The 19,927-nt window shown below is 36.9% G+C and overlaps 1 protein-coding gene across 1 annotated transcript; it reads right to left on the minus strand.

Annotated features, from left to right (window-relative positions):
• Window positions 1–13,836: 13,836 nt before the first annotated feature.
• Window positions 13,837–17,108, minus strand: LOC147299428 (uncharacterized). Its single transcript, XM_086229280.1, has 4 exons — window positions 17,017–17,108; window positions 16,469–16,668; window positions 15,677–15,906; window positions 13,837–14,429 (listed from the first exon to the last, which is right to left on the minus strand). Exons 1-4 carry the CDS (start codon window positions 17,106–17,108, stop codon window positions 14,151–14,153), a joined length of 801 nt encoding a protein of 266 aa, XP_086085406.1. The 3' UTR covers window positions 13,837–14,150.
• Between the last annotated feature and the right edge of the window lie 2,819 nt (window positions 17,109–19,927).

Below are 19,927 nucleotides of genomic sequence, written 5' to 3' on the forward strand. Positions count from 1 at the left end.
AGTGTATGACGATGAGATGTGAATCATGTAAGATTGTGTTAATTGTATACGTTTGTCTTTCGTCAAGACCAAAAAAGAAAATCTCTAGCAAAAAAAAAATAATAATAATAATAATAATAAGTTTCAGTAATATTCTCATAATATTCTTTAATCCCTTTCTAGGAGAGGACCGTCCACTCTTTCTTAACTTAGACCCAAAAAAAAAAGACTTCAATCTTATTCTTTGTACCTAGATAGCCCAAGATATTCGGGCCTTAGACCCAAAAAGCACTAATGGGCCACAAAGGGAGATGCGGGCCTTAAACCAACCCCAATGTGGGTTGCAGTTCAAGTTGACCACCTCTCATTTTTTTGTCTCCTTTTTCCTATTTTGCCCCTACATTTAAAAAAAAAAACTCATTTTTCCAATTTGGCCGGCCACCCATCCCCACCACCGGCGCAACCCCACCCCTCCCCATCTTCGGTGCGACCCCACCCCCCGATCTCCCTTATCTCTCTCTCTCTTCCGTCTCTCTGCCTCCCTCCCTCTTTCTTCTCTCTCTCTGCCTTCCTCCCTCACCGAACCACCATGGGTGACTAGCATGACCCCATAGACCTCCAGATCGGGGGTCGCGCCGGCCACCCATGATGGTCCGGTGAGGGAGGGAGGCTGAGAGAGGAAAGAGAGAGAGAGAGAAGGGAGATCGGGGGTGGGTGGGGTCGCGCCAGCGATGGGGAGGGGTAGGGTCAACTGGCGATAGAGAAGGGTGGGGTCGCGCCGGCAGTGGGATGGGTGGGCAGTCAAATCTGAAAAAATGAGTTTTTTTTAATTCATGAGCAAAATAGAAAAAAATGGACAAAAATATGAGAGGTGGTTAATTCAGTCTTTTTTGGTGGTTTGAATAATCCCCCCATAGATTAAAGTTGTAAGTATTGCAACTCATTTTTTTACTTTTTAGTTGAACCTTTTTTTTTTTTGGGGCAAACTTTTTAGTTGAACCTAAACGTGAATTCTACATGAGGGTTGCAACTCTATAGTTTCCATGACACGTGGTGCAATTCCATTGGGTGTTTGATTGCCTTGTGTGGGTCCTACGTCCAAAAGCAGTTGCCAAGTCCCTTCTTTGCCTCTTTTTCTGTGAACTTTCACTTCAAAGTTCATTTTACAACTCATCAAAAATGAACTATGCATTGGGAATCTAATTTTCAGCAAAAGCTCAAACTTCTGAAATTGACCCAGTGCATTGGGGGATGCTCTTATGAACCCTTTGTCTAAGAACTTGACACATCATATAGCCTGACATTGTCATCCTCTTAAGAAAAGGATCGAAGAAAGTAGCATAATGAAAGAGCAGTTGAAAAGTAAAAGTTTTACTTCACAATCCTAAATATTTTTTAGTGGTTCCAACTTCCAAGTTGATCACGGCAAGGGGTGCCTTCTCCTTTCTTCTTCGATCTCCTTGTGCTTCTCAAGCCTCCTTGTTGAATATATTCTCAAACTTATCAAGTGAGAAGCCCCTAAATAGTGTTCACACATAGAGGTATTCTGAAATGATGAAAGTTAGAAAGAAAGAAGCGTGCTAGCTTTTTCTCACTGGTGGAAATGGTGTGCCTTTACTTAGAACAATTGGAATGTTGACTTTAGGACATCATTTTCGGGTATAAACTTGGATGCATGCTAACATTCAAACCCATGGGAGCTCAAGTCCTCATGAAGGATCAAAACATGATTCTTCAAGTGACGAATATAATATTCCTTGTAAACAGAGGCCCAAGAAGGAAGAAGAAGGAAAAATTGTGTTAGTTCAATATAGTATATATATATATACTAGCATCTCCACACCAGCTCCTGTGAGTATGATGAAGTGACTTTTTTTATTGCGCAAATACTGATATTTTGACAAACCTAATAAGTTTAATAGATAATAAAAAATAAATTTAAGAAAATTAATTAAGGAGAGAGAAGTGACCATTAATCATGAAAAAATTAATTAAGAAGAGAGATGCGGTAAATCAATTCTCATAAGCAGGAAAATAAATTTAAGAAATAGATAACTGACCATTGGATTTAAGTCGAAACGATCTTAACCATTCAGATCCGGATATAATTCAAAAACCATTTTATTTTATTATATAGATATAAATATACATATATATATATAAGATAATTAAAAAAAAAAGAATAAAGACAGGAAATATATTTTTTTTTTTAAGAGCGAAGAAGAAAAGCTTACCATACATTCGGTATGGTAGGATGCTTCCTGAATCCTCGATCATAACCCGTTCATCATCATTCTCCTGATATATGATTCTCTCTATTGTTCTCCCTTATTGCACTAGCCATCTCTTGTATAGGAGCAATCACTCCAGCATTTCCATTGAAGTTATCATTATGGTATTCCTCTACTCCAGCCATTCTAAGTAAAAATAAATAAATAATAACACTACCTGTCAATATTACTTAAAGAAAAACACAAAAGATTTTAAAATAATTTAAAAGAAGATATATTATTATATATTTATTATATATTTTACAAAGTTTTACACATTATATACAATTTATTACAAATTTACACAAAAGTTCTAGTCATATTGTAACACCACAAATCTTATTGATTTTGGTTTAGGAGCTGTTACCAAATTAATTCCTTAATTTAGAACTAATGTTCACTTTTTGTAACCACAAACATGTATTTGATCCACATGTTTAAAACTATTGTGTTAATTAAAACTATGTAATTATGGCCAAAGTTCACTTTAGGTCCCTGTAGTTTGGATTAGGTTTCATTTTCATCCCTATAGTTTTAATTGTTCTCATTTTAGTTCAGTAATTTACCATTTGTTGCGATTCGAGGATAAGTTAAGATTTTGGCTAAAGTTCAATTTACACTAAACTATCGGGAGTATTTCAACTGCATCCATCATCTACAAAATCATTCAAAAACACACCCTATTTAAAATCTAAATTGAAAAAATGAATTTGCCTTCCTCTTTTCATTTTTTACCCCTCTCCACCTCTCACTCTCTCTCTTCCCTATCTCCGGCCAACCCTTCCAACCCAGCCCTTCCTGACCCTATCCCCACCACAACCCACCGGACCCTCTCTCTCTCTCTCTCTTCTCTCATTTCTCTCGCGTGACTTCGCACAGTCCGACCATGACTAGGCCAACTCCGCCCAAGCTTAGCCGGCACAACGCCACCAACCACCAGCTTGTAGCTCCTCTCTCTCCCCCTGACCATCCATTTCTTACCTCTCCTTTCCCGCGCGACTTTCTCTCTATGAGCACCTCAGCCCAACCAAGGCCGACTATTTCCTGGCGCCCCAAGGCTACCAGCAGGTCCCCCTGGTGCCGGCCATCCCCCCACGAGCTATAGTTGGGGTTGGGAAGGTTGTGGTGGGGGTGGGGTCAAGAGGGGCTGGGTTGGGAGGGTTGGTCGAAGAGAGGGAAGAGAGAGAGTGTGGGAGGTGGAGAAAGGTAAAAAAGGAAAAGAGGAAGAAAAATTTATTTTTTCAATTTAGATTTTAGATGGGGTATGTTTTTTAATAATTTTGTAGATGATAGATGCAGTTAAAATAGCCTCTATAGTTGAGTGTCTAAATTGAACTTTTAGCTTGAGAATTTCATCCAAATTGCCGTTAACATTGTCAAATGACCCCCACGTTGGAGGACAAAACAGTCCTTTTGTCATACATTGCTATTCTTTTACTTCCCGACCCCCCATTTCTGACTTGCATGTGTTAAGCATATAGCTGAAGTATCGTTTTTGGGGATTTGGCCTTCTTTGGAAGAAATTTTAAGTTTTTGGAGGTGTACCAACGTGAGCAGCAGCTAGGTGGCTGGTTTTCTCTTCCTTCCAGGTAAAGCCCACTCTTCCATTAGTTTTTTATTTGGATTGGAGATGTGATGTGGGGGGGGGGGGGAGGGGGATAGGTAAATGTAGCTCACTCTTTCATTATTTGTTTTTCCCGGATTGGGGTTGAGTTGTTGAGATTGGTGGCTGTAATTGGGGCTTCTCATTCTTCCAGGTAACTTCCACTCTTCCACTATTTATTTTTTTGAATTGGGGATGAGATGAGGGGGCTGGGTTTATCCATTTTTTCTTGTTTGTTTGGGGATCGTCGAATATGTTGGCTGGGCTTGAGAAGAGCTCAAAAACTCCATCACTTGGAACATGCAACAAAGAAAAGATGATATGCAGAGGTAATATAACTTACTAAATCAGTCATTGATTGTTCTTTGAATTGTGTTGTGCAGAGAAATTTTTCATGGGAAAATGAATGTGAGCTTGATCATGGAGCTGGAGCTAGGGAATCAATTAAATAGTCGAGGATGTGAAGGTGAAATTACTGAAGGACAATAACCAAAGTGGAAGATTTTAGTGCGTTGCCAAATGAGCTATGTAGAATTAGTGATGTGTGTTTGCTGATTATCAATTTCGCTGAAGGATTACAATGAAATTTTCAATAAATTATACATAGTGAATTAGGCAGCACAAACTCATATAGTCAGAAGACTTAGAAACAAAAAAAGAAATAAACTCAGTCAGATCGATCCAATATACAAACTTCAAAAATATGATCTTCATTAATTTTCATCATTAATGGTTCCACAATGAAAACTTTAAATTTGTTAATTAGAAGAAATTGTCTTAAAACTAAGTAATTCATGTAATTCACAAAAACATTTTCAACTTGGTTCCAACCTAACATAAAAATCCACCTAATTCATCAAAATGACTAAGAAAATTCAGGGCAACCTAATTCCACAAAATTCCCAAAATTTAGAAAATCCACATTTGCCCAACCAAAATATTTCCATTTTCATTGCCCCATTCACTTTTGTGTTGAAGTTGTATTATTTGGAGCAGATTTTGTTGCCGCTGCCTTCTTCACTTGAGTTGTACTTGTACCTGGTGGTTTCCATGGGGCTCCAAAAGTTGAGTTAGTGACTAGCTTTTGAGGCCTTCTAAGATTAGAAGTTGAGGTTTGTATCACGCGGGACTGGAGGTCTGGCCATATATGCACTTTGATTTGGCATTGGAGCATTTGAAGGTATGCCAACATGCATTTTCATCTGGACTTGGAAATGAAGGCATAGCCATATATGCACTTGGATTTAGAGATCTGCCCATATTTCCAGTTGTAGTTCTTAGAGATAGTGTGAAGAAAGTTTCCCCTCTAGGCCCTTAATTTAGTAACAGTGGCCTGCAAAGGTTGAGGAGCCTGCAATCAGTAAGGTGTTAATAAATCAAGTTTGTTATGCAATTAGTAAACCAATAACAAAAAATGGGACTAACAATTAGTAAATCACCATTTGGGGATAGCAAAGACTTTTATTTGTATTTTTTTTAATCTGCTGCATATACACACAAAAATTTCAAGAATAGTTTTGATGTACAAATTGTGTAATTTTCAAACAAAAAAAGAAAAGAAACAAAACAAAAAGTATCATATTGTAGAAGTTGACTTACTGGCAGCTTTTGGATATGTGGTACACCTTGCACATCAGAAGGTACGTCCAGGTCCAACACTTTGCACATTCACAGCACTCTGTACATTCCCATATTGCACATTTGCATCACTTTGCCCATTTCCAGATTGCACATTCACAGGGCTTTGCATATTTGAACCCCCACTACTCCCAACACTAGAGCACCTTCTTTTCTTCAAAGATGATGGAAGACCCCACCTTTTATCAATATAAACACCAGATGGGCCGGGGGGTCTTGTGGCTGATTTTTACAAGCCCGGCCTTTTGTTGTGACCTAATTTCCAGCACTTGGTACAAGTCACAGTTCTATATTTCCTTTCCCTTTGGTTCTAGTGGAATCAGCCCCCTTCTCCATTTTTGGGTCCTTCTTCCTACTTCTTTTTGGCCTCCTTAGTTGTTTCTTAACAAGTGGTGGAAAAGGTGGAGTTTTATTGGACACACTTGGCCAAAAATTATATCCCTTGACAGGATGATGGGCTCATAAGCCCTCGGTCATAGGCTTCCTTAGAATAGCATGTTGCCACAAGTTTTTCAGGATCCATCCTATAGTCATTTATGGCAGAAACAGCATGCGAACAAGGGATACCATTAAGATCCCATCTCCTACAGCTACATTATGTCCTATCTTCGATGTTTACAGTATGTTGATCATGTAGATACTCACCCACTTGTCCTGCATGTATTGGCGTACAATTCCTAGCTGAATAGTGCTTAATTTATTCCAAATTTTTCAGTATTTTAGGGAATATGCATGAAATGCTCATGTTTCGCCATAGCATCTCTTTTCACTTGAGACCAGCACCAAGTTTCTTTAGTTTCTAACTCCACCACAGCATATATATGCAATGGGGTACATGTTGTCGTTGGCGTCAGCCCCCACTGCAACTAACAATTGACCTATGAATAACATAAAACAAATTAGATCATTAAATCACAATACAATGTTAAAACTTAAAATTATAAAGGATAGGGTGTTTATATTTTAACTTACCCAGAAAGGTGCCCTTCAAGTGGCAACCGTCTACCCCAATAACAGGTCTGCAACCAGCAACAAAACCTTTCTTACATGCATCAAAGCATACATAAAGCCTCTGGAAATGTGGAGAAGGATCTATCTTCATCTTCATTGTACTACCCACATTTGTAAGTCTCACCTCTTCACAATACTGCCAAAGCCTTGATTATGTTGGGAAAGATGGCGCCTAATACAAGGCCAATGGATTATTTGATAATCCCGCGGATCAACTTTTTCCACTCTTGTGTGATAAAAATAGGATAACAAATTAAGTGAACAACAACAGATAACTAGACAAGAAAAAATAAAGGAGACACCGAATTTAATGTGGTTCGGCAATATGCCTACATCCACAGGGCAGCAGTAGTAATTTCTTCTACTATGTAAAATAATGGGATTACAAAAAACAATCTCACCAAAAATGGCTAAACACTCTCTCTTGGGTTCTTTCAAGAGGATTTCTCTTCTCACTCAATTTGAGGCTTTTCTCTCAATTCTCACAAGTGAGGCTCTCTCTAATTCTCAAACTCTCTCTGAAAGTTTGGATGTTTTTCTAATGCCTTCTCTCGCTTGCTTGGCTTACTTGGCTTGCTTCCAATTCCAAGGTTCTGATGCCTTTATATAGGCAATTGGCTTGATGGCACATTGGTAAATATATTGATAGTTGGAAAGCTAAGTCTAACTTCTCCATAATTTACGTTCAATGTTTGCATGCCATTTAATGCATTGTTTCTTTTACTTTCAACCATTGCTGCACCACCCTTAGCTATACTATATAGCTAGCTCACCTTTGCATTGAATAGGCCCCGGCCCCTAAAGCAATGATAAACTTGCTTTCCTCATGTGGTAAATTTCACACCGACATGGTTCATCTTTTCTATGCATGTGTTTGATTTCTAGCATGCATTTCTCCTCCACTAAGGAGGGATACCAATGGGGCCCATCAGATTACTGCTCACTATAAGTCCCTTCTATCATTTTTCGGGCTTTCTCTTTAGCCCTAGAGCATTGACTCTTAGTCACATTATACCCTAGGTCCTTCTTGACTGCCTTCATAAGATACCTTAGTTTAATATATGGCTCATCCATGATACGCTCTAAGTACTTGTGTGCAATATAAATGCAAGTCCATCACATTCTTGTTACGTGGCCTCTTGCTGCATGAGTGGTCATCTTTTAATGTCCTAATTTGCATGGTATTCTGACATTGCATTAATGAGGCATGCAACTTCCACGTGCAGTTCTTACACTTTGCAGCTAGTCACCCTCTGTTTATCGTTTTTTACCATCTTTATTTGATAGCAACCCTTCACAGCATACTCCTTAATAGCCTTTTTCAAAATATGAGGAGTACCAAATAACATGTCCTTCTCAAAGTGAGTGTCAGACAAGTCGGTCTCATTGAACTCTGGGAACTTGGTTTTGGGTTGACCATCTTCATCCGAAGAATTTTCTGGTGTCTGAAGTTCATCAGAGTTTGCCTCCTCTGATTCTGGATCCTTAATTATCAGCCATGAAACCTTTAGGCAAAAAACTATATATTGTCTGCCCCACTACTAGAGTGCATTGTTGAATCAAAGTGGTTGTTGTCATCAATAGCTGCATCATTGTCACTATCATATATTTCCCTATCAGATTCATCACCACGACCCTCATACATGATGCTCAACGTCTGGGATCATGAAAACAAAGACTAGCTAAGGACTAGTACAAAATCTTAAACAAGAATATTTTCCTTGTAGTGAAAAAAAAAAAAAAATTGTACGTTGATAAGGAAGCACTAGCTCTTCTTGAATTTAATTCAAGAGGTCTAATTAAAAAAATATTGCTAATACTGGCAATGAGGCATGGCATAAAAAATAAATAGAAGACTTGAAATAACAACCCAGCATCAATAATTCAACTAACACGTAATATATATAGCTTATGTTCATCTTAATGACTTTGTGTGTGTGTGTGTGTGAGAGAGAGAGAGAGAGAGAAGAGAGAGAGAGAGAGAGAGAGAGAGAGAGAGAGAGAGAGAGAGAGAGAGAGAGAGAGAGAGAGAGAGAGAGCAATGCTATAGAATGCCCAAATTACATATTTCAGTAAACATCACAACAATAGACAAAAGAACAGCATTGCACAAATTCTGTATTAAAAAAGAAAAAAACCATTATACACCAAACGCAAAATTCAACCTTAATTCATGACTTTTCTTCCAGCTAAATCTATATATACCACTTTCTCAGATATAAAACCCAAAAAATTCAGGTAAATCAATAACATAACACTCACACGTTACACACATAAAATCCAAATCCAGATACAGATAGACGAAAAAGATAGATAACAATAGTGATACATATCTATCCTTGGAGTTAAGTTGATTAATAAATTACTAAACTGATATTGAATAATTTATTCAAACAGAGGACCACTATGCTGCCATAATTAAAGCACTAGAAGACAATGCGCATGCTTACAACTTTATACCTATAAAATCTATGAAAATTATTAAAAAATTAGCAACAATTAAAAGAGTAGAATACAACCCAACAAAGTTCCTACCAGCCAACCTCTGAAACTCATAAATTCCTTACTAAGTAACAACCCATAGGTATCTCTCTTCCTTCTTTCTCTCTCTTTCGCTCACTTTCTCTCTCTTTCTCTCAATTTCTCTCGCGACCTAGGGTTGTTTGGGTCTGTGCATTTGGGAAAAATTTTGAGCTTGATATGTAGTTGTTTAATCTATATATGTGTAATGTTTGTGCTCAATCCCATGATCTGGGTATTGCTCTTTTGAGCTTGATATGTGGATTAATTGTTATGTTTGGTGATGTATGAAAAACTGCTGACATATTACATTTACATATATATTCTGATCATCATCATCTTCTTCTTCTTCTACGCTTTTCAATGATGGGCTTTAATTTCTGGTACTAAATCGTGTGTTAGAAACTTGTCATGTTTAGATTGTTGCTCACCTCTCGATGTGGGCCTTTTGATATGAAGAAAAAATTGTTTATTATATTCATGTCTTTGTTTTCTCGTGTCATGAAATTCTCTTTATTGTCCATGATGGTGTAGGAGAAAGTTCTTTGTATCCTTTGTGGATACTGAAAAATAGGTTTAGAGAATGAGAGGAAGATCACTGTATTTAGCTCATGAATAGAAGCAGCGTAAAACTAAGTTTAGACTTTAGAGTAACACTCTTTGTAGTTCGAGTACTGAACTGTTGATTGATTAACAGTAATGGCATGTAGTTGAGTACAATCTATATTGTTTTTGGACACCAGCTGGTTAGGTGAAGACAAACTTACTTCCTGCTTTCTTTGTTCCTTATTATTGACAGACTTCAAAAAGAGGAGGCATGCACTAAAAGTTCGTGTATCCAAAACAAAAAGAGGAGTGGCTTTGTTTTGGGTTGTGTCATTTTTGTTTTGTGGATGTCTAGCTAGCTTTAATTATTATATTGTAGGAAGAGGAGGACATGGGCTTATATATTGTGTGAGTGGGCCTGGCTTCCATAGCTAGCTTGCCAAGAGCTAGAGAATAAAGAGAGCAGCTAGCTTTAATTAATTAGTGAGTTTGTTTGTTTGTTTGTTTTAGAATCTCGAATATATATATATTGGTTTTGCTTGCATTGAAACTTTTGCAGATAGACCTGCCTTTGATTTGGTAAATACATAGGACTTGAATCTGTAACATGTTTAAGAAATTTTAGCAATATGGATATGTTTTAGTATAACTAGAGAAATTAGAATGACAACAGGATCAGCTCTAAACATGCATTCTGCTGTACGTGCAACATGAATATAATGTAGTAATTAAAATATTTAGCACTTGATTGATTAATGAAGCTAGGTAGGTATGAAGGAAAAGGCCAAGACATGAGCATTAAGACAAATTGTTCACTGTTGGGATTGAAAGAGTTAAGAGGTGCAGAGGAGGCAGTTGGGGGCTAGCTAAGCTAGCTAAGTGCTAGACATGATATACTCATTGAAATGAGCTTGCAGATTGTTTATTAGAGTAACTATTGAAAAGGATTGATGTTCAAGAGTTTTCATGTGTTAAAAAGACTTCATAAGAGATTGATTTTGTTATAACTCAAGGCCTCAGTTTGATTCCTCAAAAAAATATCTGTGACTGGACCTAATATGTGAGTCAGGGGTAGGGGTTCTATGTCCTCAACAATATATGTTGGTTGTTTTCTTTCTGATCCTATTATTTGAAAAGAAAATAAAAATATTTGTCTGCAATTAGCAAGTAGAGGGGTATAGGTGAAGCTTCCATCAAACTTGTAAATAATGAATGAAATTCACTATTAAGAATCGAAAAGTTTTAAATTGGATTATGCAAAAGAAATTGAAAGATGTTCTGGTTTTCTTCTTTGAAAAAGATGTAACATAGTGAGAGATTTGGTCCAGGTCTCTTTTATGTCATGTATTGGCCCTGACCCATACCAGAATATTTCTCCTGCTTCCTCCTCCTCCTCCTCGTTCTCTCTCTCTCTCTCTCTCTCTCTCTCTCTCTCTCTCTCTCTCATATTGGCATACAATTTCAATATATATTATGAAGAACATTAATATATATATATTTAGGCATTAGGCTGCTTTCATCAAATTTCCATTTCTAACTTTTGTATTCTGCTTGTCATCTCTATTTTTGGTCAAACTGCTTGTCATGTCTAGAAAATTGAATTGATTCTGGTTTCACATAATGGGAACACTAGGACCATATAAAAAAACAGTACTACTACTAGATTCTTTATAAACCTATCACAACTTGTGTGGGTATGGTGTTGTGTCTTGTATTAGGAATTTGGGACCTGCATGAATAATGCCAATTGCCTTCTTTAGAACCCAGTATGGACTAGTGGAGTTCACACTTCACACTTATGATGCTTCTAAGCATGCTTTCCAGTATGCTTAGAATTTGGCAATATAAGTTGATTGATTACAGTTTATTGCTCAAATTTTGTTTTCTCATTCTTCTGCTATGATTCAGTGATTTGGTGCCTTATTGCCAATGGAGAAGGTTTGTTGTGTTTGTTCTTGCTTGAAGAATCAAACCTGCTACTTTCATCTGTGTTAATGTGTATTTGGGTTATTATTTTTAAGTACTTCATGTATCTTTTTTTTTGGGGTCTAAGTATGCAGTATATGAGAGATTGCAAATTATCTTTGGGAAAAATTGAGCAACTGGGAGAGAAGCTCAAACTCCTTTTGAGATGGCCAATGAAGTGAACTTTGATGACAATGAAGAGAACGAGGTTGAACCGAGTACGTAATTCCTCATCTTCTTTGCCTAGGACGAACTCAACTTCAACGACCAAATTGATGCTTTGTATATGATTTTGGAGAAGCCACATAATAAGCAGTGACGGATCCAGAAATTTTATCCCGAGGGGTCAAACCATTCAGACATTTCGTCGAACAGGTTGTGGGCGTGCTTGCAGGTTGTCACAGGTGGTCATTCCGGGGGGTCAAACCAGTGATTTTGGCAAAGGTTTTCCGGCGGGCGAGTGGTTAGGCGACCACCCTTGTCCCTTAGTGGATCCGTCCCTTATAATTAGAGGACCTTCATGACATTGGAAGGTTCAATGATAAAGGAGTTTATGCGTATGTTGTTTGCATGAATTAAGGAGCCATATTGGTTGACTATGTTGATGTTTTGGACCTATTTGATGGTTGAAATGTCATTAGATGGGTCCTGTCATATAGCCCGTCCAAATTTTTTTATTTTTTATTTTTTTATTTTTTTTTCTTTGCCTATAAGACTATGTTAGCCCCTCCAATACAACCCATACAGCCCTTACCCAATTACCCCAGACCCAAGCAGTGGAAACACGCAAGACTGCGATTGAGGATGACTTTCTTGGAGATTGTATGATTGTCCATATAGAGAGAGAACTTGTTGATACAATCGATTTAGATTTGGTAATTGATGAGTTTAATGCCTTGAAGACTTGTAGGGTACAACTTAAGTAGGTTTTTTGGGGTAAGGTTCATTATGTATCTTTCCTTGCTTATCAATGAAATTCACTTGTACTGCCGAGTTTTGTTAAACTAAATTTTATTAAATTCATTATATATGTTTGTATGATTGTATAATATTAACATGTTTTCTAAAAATTTAGAAAATGTCATTAAAACAAATGAGACTCTGTCGAAATTTTTAGAGATTATTTCCATTAAGGAAAATTAGTTTCAAGTTTAGCCTGCCCGATAGTGAAATTCCGGCTCCGTGCCTGAATACCAAACAACGTATAATTTTGTCTAGCCCTTAGTTAGGTACAATACCAAACACTTGATAGTATTAAAGGTAATATTATACAGTACAATACTATACAATGCTATACAATACTATACCAAATTATCTTATTCTATATGGCATACCAAACGTGCCCAAAATGACTTAATTATAATAAGCTATTGATTTTTATGCGCTATAATGTATAAATATGGACCATGTTTGGTAGTTAAGGCTCTGCTTATATTATTTTATTTGTTTCTGCTAATCAATCTGATGAGATTTTCTTGATCATTCAAACTGTGCTAGAAATGATTCAATACAGCAGGACCAGGAGGAGCTGGGTACTCCGCTTGTTATTTTGTGATATGGTATGATGGTATCTGTCCATTGTCACTTTGTCATGTATTTTATTAAAGGGGTTTATTCATTCACACTTTTTTTTTTTTTTTTTTTTTAAGTTGAGAAGAGGGGATCAAACTTAGATGCATTGTTGGTAAATTTACGGCCCTTCCAACTGAACTACCCAACAACTAAGGGTGGACATTTCTAAGATAAAAACTTACTGAATCCAACCTTGGAGTCCAATTTGGTTTGATTTTTTTTATTAGTTTATCTGTTCCGATTAAATAATCGAACTGAACCAAATTGAAGGTCCAGTTTCAGAACTCCAAATTACCAAACTCTACAGATTTGGTTGCCAATTTGACCCTAGTAGTTTAGTTTAGTTAATCGAACCGTGCCCAACCCTACCAACAACCGCTGGGTTCATTCATAATGTGTCAGTTTATCATTCAGTTCACGAGCTGATCGACTCATTCATAATGTCAACTAGGAACATTGGATATAATCAAGTACTACCAAAGACAAAAGTTGAGAGAACGGGCACAAAGAATTTTACAGGAACATGAACTTTAAGGCAAGAACATATACTGAAGTCATTTATGCATCAACCTCTGCTGACCAGCGTGGGCATGACAAGATCAGTCAATTTGAACAGTTTCCATGCCAAATTAATGTTGTTTAGCGTCTTTAGACATATCATTCACAAATATGATATCAAACCAACAACAGTTCATGAAAATGTTGTTTCTTTCATGCTGATGATGTGCTACATGTCTGGAAATTGGCACAACGAAAGCAGTCGCCGTTACAATTTTGCATCTCAGAGTTGGATAAAAATCAGTTCTGCCTAATCTTTTTGGAAGGCAACTGATTCAAAATTTTGTGATTCATGAGGAACATAATTTGACAGTGTATTTGAAATGTGGACTGTAAGGTGCTTATTGAATTATCTGCACTTGCTTAAATGCAAGAGCAACACCTTACCCCGGTATATGAGTAAATGGACTCCATGTGAACATAATGGCTAATCAACCTATGAACAGAACAATCAACTAATGACCAGGAAAACATGACAGGGACAAGAATCACATAAAAGAATGCATCCGAGGCGCCATCAGAGACTGTGCCCCATCAACAAATATTGTTGTGCCTGTCATGTACCTTGACCCATCACTGATTAAATATATGACAGTTGAAGCCAGATCATTTTTAACATCAAGCCATCTCTCCAATGGTGCTGCCTCCTTCACCAATTTCTTTGCTCGCTCCATACCCACAAACATTGGATATTCATCTTCTAGGTGCAAACCACGGGCAATTGCATTGACCCTGATCTGGTATCTTCCAATCTCCAGAGCTGTTGTCTGAAAATAGCAGCCAGAGAGGTTTTATAGATAATTCAACTAAAAGAAAAAGAAAATGATACATAAAAATAAATGTAAACTGTACTAAAAGTTTTAGAGATATGCTAAAATGAACTTATAACCTTAAAATACAATCACAACACTATAGAAATGTGCAATGCTTATGCCTTGGGTTCCTAACTTACGTTTAAATAAGGAAATGCAAAAGAGCAAAATCTTAGAAGGTCATCACAATGAGGCTCTCCACATAAAAGTGCATGGCTGATATGAGGAACAAGGGAAGAAGTTCAACTACTTCAAATGCACCCAACAAAGCAGTCACAAACCTCAGAACCACTGGCAGTCAACTGAATATATCTGTTTATTCATCATTCAAGTGATAGTGAAACAGAAAACTAAACACTACCCCATGCCCTTTCACAGTACTAGCAGCTTCTCAACTCAACATTTCAGACATGCCATGCCATGCCATCAAACTCAATGAGACTTCTCCTCATCAATGTGGCAACTTAATTTTTTCTCTACTTTTAGTACCTGTTATGAAAGATGGATCAAAACCTCGTGGTAGTCTCCATAGTTAATCTCTCTCATTGGGCACAGAACTATAAATCTGTCTTTACTTTTTTCTCTACTTCTAGTCCCTGTTCTGCCTTTCTTGAATTGACCCAGCCACCATCCAACAGGTGAACAACTGTTATGAATCTGATAACCATCCTAAAATAAGCAAACTGGTGAGCATGATAGAAATTATCATGATCACGAGACATCTCAGTGCTTACCTCACATGATTGAACGTGTATATAAAATGACTTCAAACGATTAACTAGCTGAGGAATCCTTTTTGTCTTTTTCAACTGAAAAGTAAGGAATCCTTATCAGGTGGAATACGATCTACATGATGCTTTATGTTTAGTATAACTGACTGGACTCAAGAAACTTGTGAGATTTTTGGATAACCAATATTTTAGAAATTGCTAATTCCGAAAACAGATATTTCATCTTTTACTTCTGCAGGTTACCAAGCAACCAAATGTAAAATCAATCACATAAATCCAACAAAATCAAGGTTAACCCAGTGAAAGTCCAATTTGTGTATACAACTATGAAGGGTCTACATAGTTGTTTTCCTTGAAATAGTGATTCCTGACATTCACAGAGTTCATTTGCAAAATTTGAAGATGCAGTATAAATATGCAGCAGCTGTATATCTGTGAGTGTATGTGCATGCATTCATCCAACCAACATACCCTAACTAACTGCTGCAGTCCTGCTGAACATGAACCATAGACAGCAGATCCTGGATAAATCCCCCTTTCAGCTCCATTAATTGAGGTCAACAATATAATGGAACCTCCTGACTTGTAATCTCGCATTCTTCTGCCAACAGCCTTTACCAGAAACCATGCAGACATAAAGTTTATCTTCATTATCTTTTTAAATTCATCTTCAGCTAATTGTAGATGGTCTTGCATTTTTCCTGTTCCAAATAATAAGAAATGATCAATCTGCTTACTTCCAACTAAACTGCAACAATTTTATACACGGACATAAAAAATGCTAAAAACTAAATTGGAAAGTAAAAACGACAAAGAATGTCCATAAAAGAAGTTGTTTGCATGTATTGAGACAGGACCAACATTTTTCAAGAAAGGGGCATCAGATCAGGTGATCATCTTTTGAAAATTAAATTGAATATTTTCCCAAGAAAAAAAAAAAGAAAAAAAAAAAACAAAGGTTGTTGCCATTGTGGTCAGTTCCACATCACAGTTGACTACACCCCAGTTACCCATATCTAATCGGTGTTTTACTAGTCAGTGGTCACCATATCAAACATTTGGAATCTGTTTTAAAAGGTAGCACTGGTAATTCTGTCCACTCAATACAATTTTCTAACCCCAAGCATTTTCCCCAGTAAGGGAGCCAGCCAGAATCCAAGAGAAGAATAAAGATGTCAAACTCTCACAACATTTTATTCAAATTTTCCAATAATTGAGTTCCAAGTACTACTCATAGAGCCATAAAGGACAGAGATTATGTACCTTCGTAAGCATAGCAATGCACAATGGCATCCAAATTACCCAAGATTTTGCATGCCTTATCCACTGCCTCATCAAAAGCTCCCTCTCTCTCGTCCTCCATGTCTACACCAACCACCTCAACTGGCACCACACCCTCCACTGACCCCGTTATTTTCTGTCCAACACTCCGTAGACAGCTCTCGTTGCCCATCAAAACCAGCCTGATTACAAGAAAGACGATTGGGAAGAACAAATATGTTAAACATTTACATATAATTTCTTCAACCCATTTGTGTGTTTAATCATAAAATGCACCCAAAATAATTAATACCCATAAACAATCAGATTCTGAATTTCACATTTAACGCATTGAAAGAAGGAAAAAAAGAAAATAAAACATCAATTAAACTGATTTGGTTGATTTTTTGGATAGACAAACTTCATAATTATATCTAAAAAATAAAAGGTTTTAATTATAAATTTATAATGTGAAATGAGAATAACAAAAAAAAAAGTCGATAAAAAAAATGAATTAGAGAATGTGGATAGTACTCCCAATTCAATTATACCTGCAGCCCCGTTTGGCTAAATGGAAGGCTATGCTCTGCGAAATCTCATCCCCATTAGAGGTGAGCAAGACCTTCTTTCTGAGAGTCCCCATGTGCTAATTAAACAACATTTAGGGCCCTAAGCTCACACTCTTATTATATATAGAACCCAAGTCACCAAGTGAATCCGCGAATCCAATAAATTAATTAAAAAGAGGACTGCTATTTGCACACCCTTTTTTTTTTCTTTTTGCACACATTTTTTTTTCTTTAAAAAAAAAAAACAAAATCTAAAGAAAAAGTCCACCTTACCCCTCTTTAATTTCCTCTCTTTCTCCTTCCCTCACCCACACACCCCATCCCCCCTCCCCTGTACACACACACCCCATCCCCATTTTTATTTTTCTTCTTCTTCTTCTTCTTCTTCCCCCATTCCCACCTGCACCATTTCTTCTTCTTCTTCTTCCCCCCACCCCCACCTGCACCTTTCTCTTCTTCTTCCCCCCACCCCGACCACCTCCCCCTGAGCCCTCCCCTCCTCTCCGGCTCCTCTGTCCCTGCCGCCTCCCCCCGAGCCAGCCCCTCCTCTTTCTCTCCTTCCTTCTCTCTTCTCGCCCCGTAGACAGCCAAAATCTTCACACAAAAAAAAATTGTAGGGGCCAGACAGACAGAGAAAGGGAGAGAGCAGAGGGGGAAGAAGAGAAAGAGAGAGAAGGGGAGAGAAGAGAGGGGCGGAGAGGGGGTGCGGTGGTCACCGGCGATGGTGGGCTTCGACGGTGGTGGGTTGCTCGGCGTGGTCGGGATGGGGTGTGTGTGTTGGGTGTTTGTTTTTTTTTTCTTTTCTTTTGTTTAAGAGGGGTGTGCAAAAAAAAAAAGGGTATAAAGTCTTTTTCTAAGGGTTTTTTTTTTTTTTTTTTTAAGAGGAGTATGCAAAAAGAAAAAAAAAAAAGGTGTGCAAATAGCAGCCCTCATTAAAAAAAAAAAAAAGTGGTTGAGTGCTCTAATAATTTGTGCCCTAATTGCATGTCCTATAAAGACTATTTTAACCTCTTTTAGAATCTTGCAAAACCTAGATCTCAGCTATCCAACTGCATTAAAACTAGATCCAATGATCATAAATAAACATTAAAAAAAAAAAAAAAAAAAGAGAAACACTTTTTTAATACTTCATCTTCTTCAGTCTAACTTTTTCATGGCCAAGCTTGTAGTCGTTAGATTGAAATCAAATGGAGGTGATGTTTTTTGATGAAAGACACCAAAAAATAAATTGTTATTGAAGAATCGATCAAGGAGAGAAAATAGATGTGGGATTTAATTGGTCTACAAAATTGAAAGTTTTTAATTTAATCTCTTCTACTAAATCACCTAATGATCCGATTTTCTTTTACTTTCCTATTAAAAATAAAATAAAATTGGAGCATGAGAGCCGGCCACCTGTTATGTCTTCATGGATTGGAGTATACCCATTCATTGTTCTTGATGCTTATAAATTGTTTTTCTATTAGAAGGAAGAAGCTGATGGTTATGGGTTTATTTGTAGAAAAGGTAAAATGAGTATAAGATTTGGACCTCAAAATTCTTTGGATACGTCAATAAAGCTTGAGTTCTGAAGAAAAAATTGTTTCCCAATAAAATCATTCAATAAACTAGTTGAAGGTTTCTCTAATTCTCCTAAAAGAATAATTGTTAGATTAAGTTGGATGATTCAGATCTAATTAAAGAGAAAAGAAGAAGAAAAAGTATTGGAGATGATCTGCAACAGCCTGCAGCAGGGAGATCACAGTTTGTCAATCCCTTACCAACAAGTTCTTGAAGCAGACGAAATAGTGGGATTTGAGGAGCATAAAGAAAAGCTTGTCAAACAGTTGATGGAAGTAGATTACAATTCATTAATTCAAGGCTTTTGACCATTTCGATTGAGGGTCCTGGCGCTCTAGCAAAACCATTTAAATCATGGAGAAAATACAATACACATTTTTATTAATTAAATAGTAATTTTAGCTATTAAATTTGAGTTGGGTAAGATAGTCTTTTAACAATAATTATATTATTCTGATGTGATAAATATATAATGATGTGTGCAAAATAATTTTGCCACATTAGATTATGGCACATAAATCTTATGCCCTATTAGGGCCCAAAATCTTTTTCCTTAAAAAAAAGGTTGGCGAAAAAATATAAGAAAGAGAAGTCTGCTTCTTCGTGAAAAGTGAGTCAAAATCTTGTAGAATCAAAGAAGATTCGATCACCTGAATACCATTTCATACCCTTAAGGAGTGTCCTCAACTTAGATTCTAATGGATTTTAAAAACCCAACAAAATCTAGGTGTTCTTCATTAGAATTTTAATGGATTCCAAAGAAATTTATATATCTCAAACTCAGATTTTAATGGATTCTAACAAAATTTAGGTATCCTAATTAAAATACTCATGAATTTTATTAAGGGAAAAGATTTAGGGCCTCAAATCTTGTGCCTCAATTTGTGCCTCAAATTTTATGTGGCAAAATTAATTGGACACGTCACTATTTAATTTTTTGTTGATTGTACACATCACTATTTACATACAATACCAATTTAAAATAATTTTTATTAAAGAACTATCTTACCCATCACAAATTCAATGGCAGTAATTCTTACTTTTATTAAGATTTTATATTATTAATTTAATATTAATAAGAACCAAGGTGTTAAATTTCGAAATTTTCGCTAAAATTTTGCCGAAAATTTCGATTTTTAAGGGTATGGAAATTTTAACACCATATTAAACATATTTCGAAAAATTTCGGTGAAATTTTCGACTTAAGCCAAGGAGGCAGCAACTAGAGGGAGAGATGGGAGGAAAAGGAGAGGCGGCCTCGTCGCCTGTCGTTGCCGGGGAGAGAGAAGAGAGGAGGAAGAGATCGGCACGCGGAGAGAAGAGAGGGAGATCG

Source organism: Dryas octopetala, chromosome 1 (assembly GCF_963921425.1).
Source record: "Dryas octopetala chromosome 1, drDryOcto1.1, whole genome shotgun sequence".
NCBI classification, from domain to species: Eukaryota; Viridiplantae; Streptophyta; class Magnoliopsida; order Rosales; family Rosaceae; genus Dryas; species Dryas octopetala.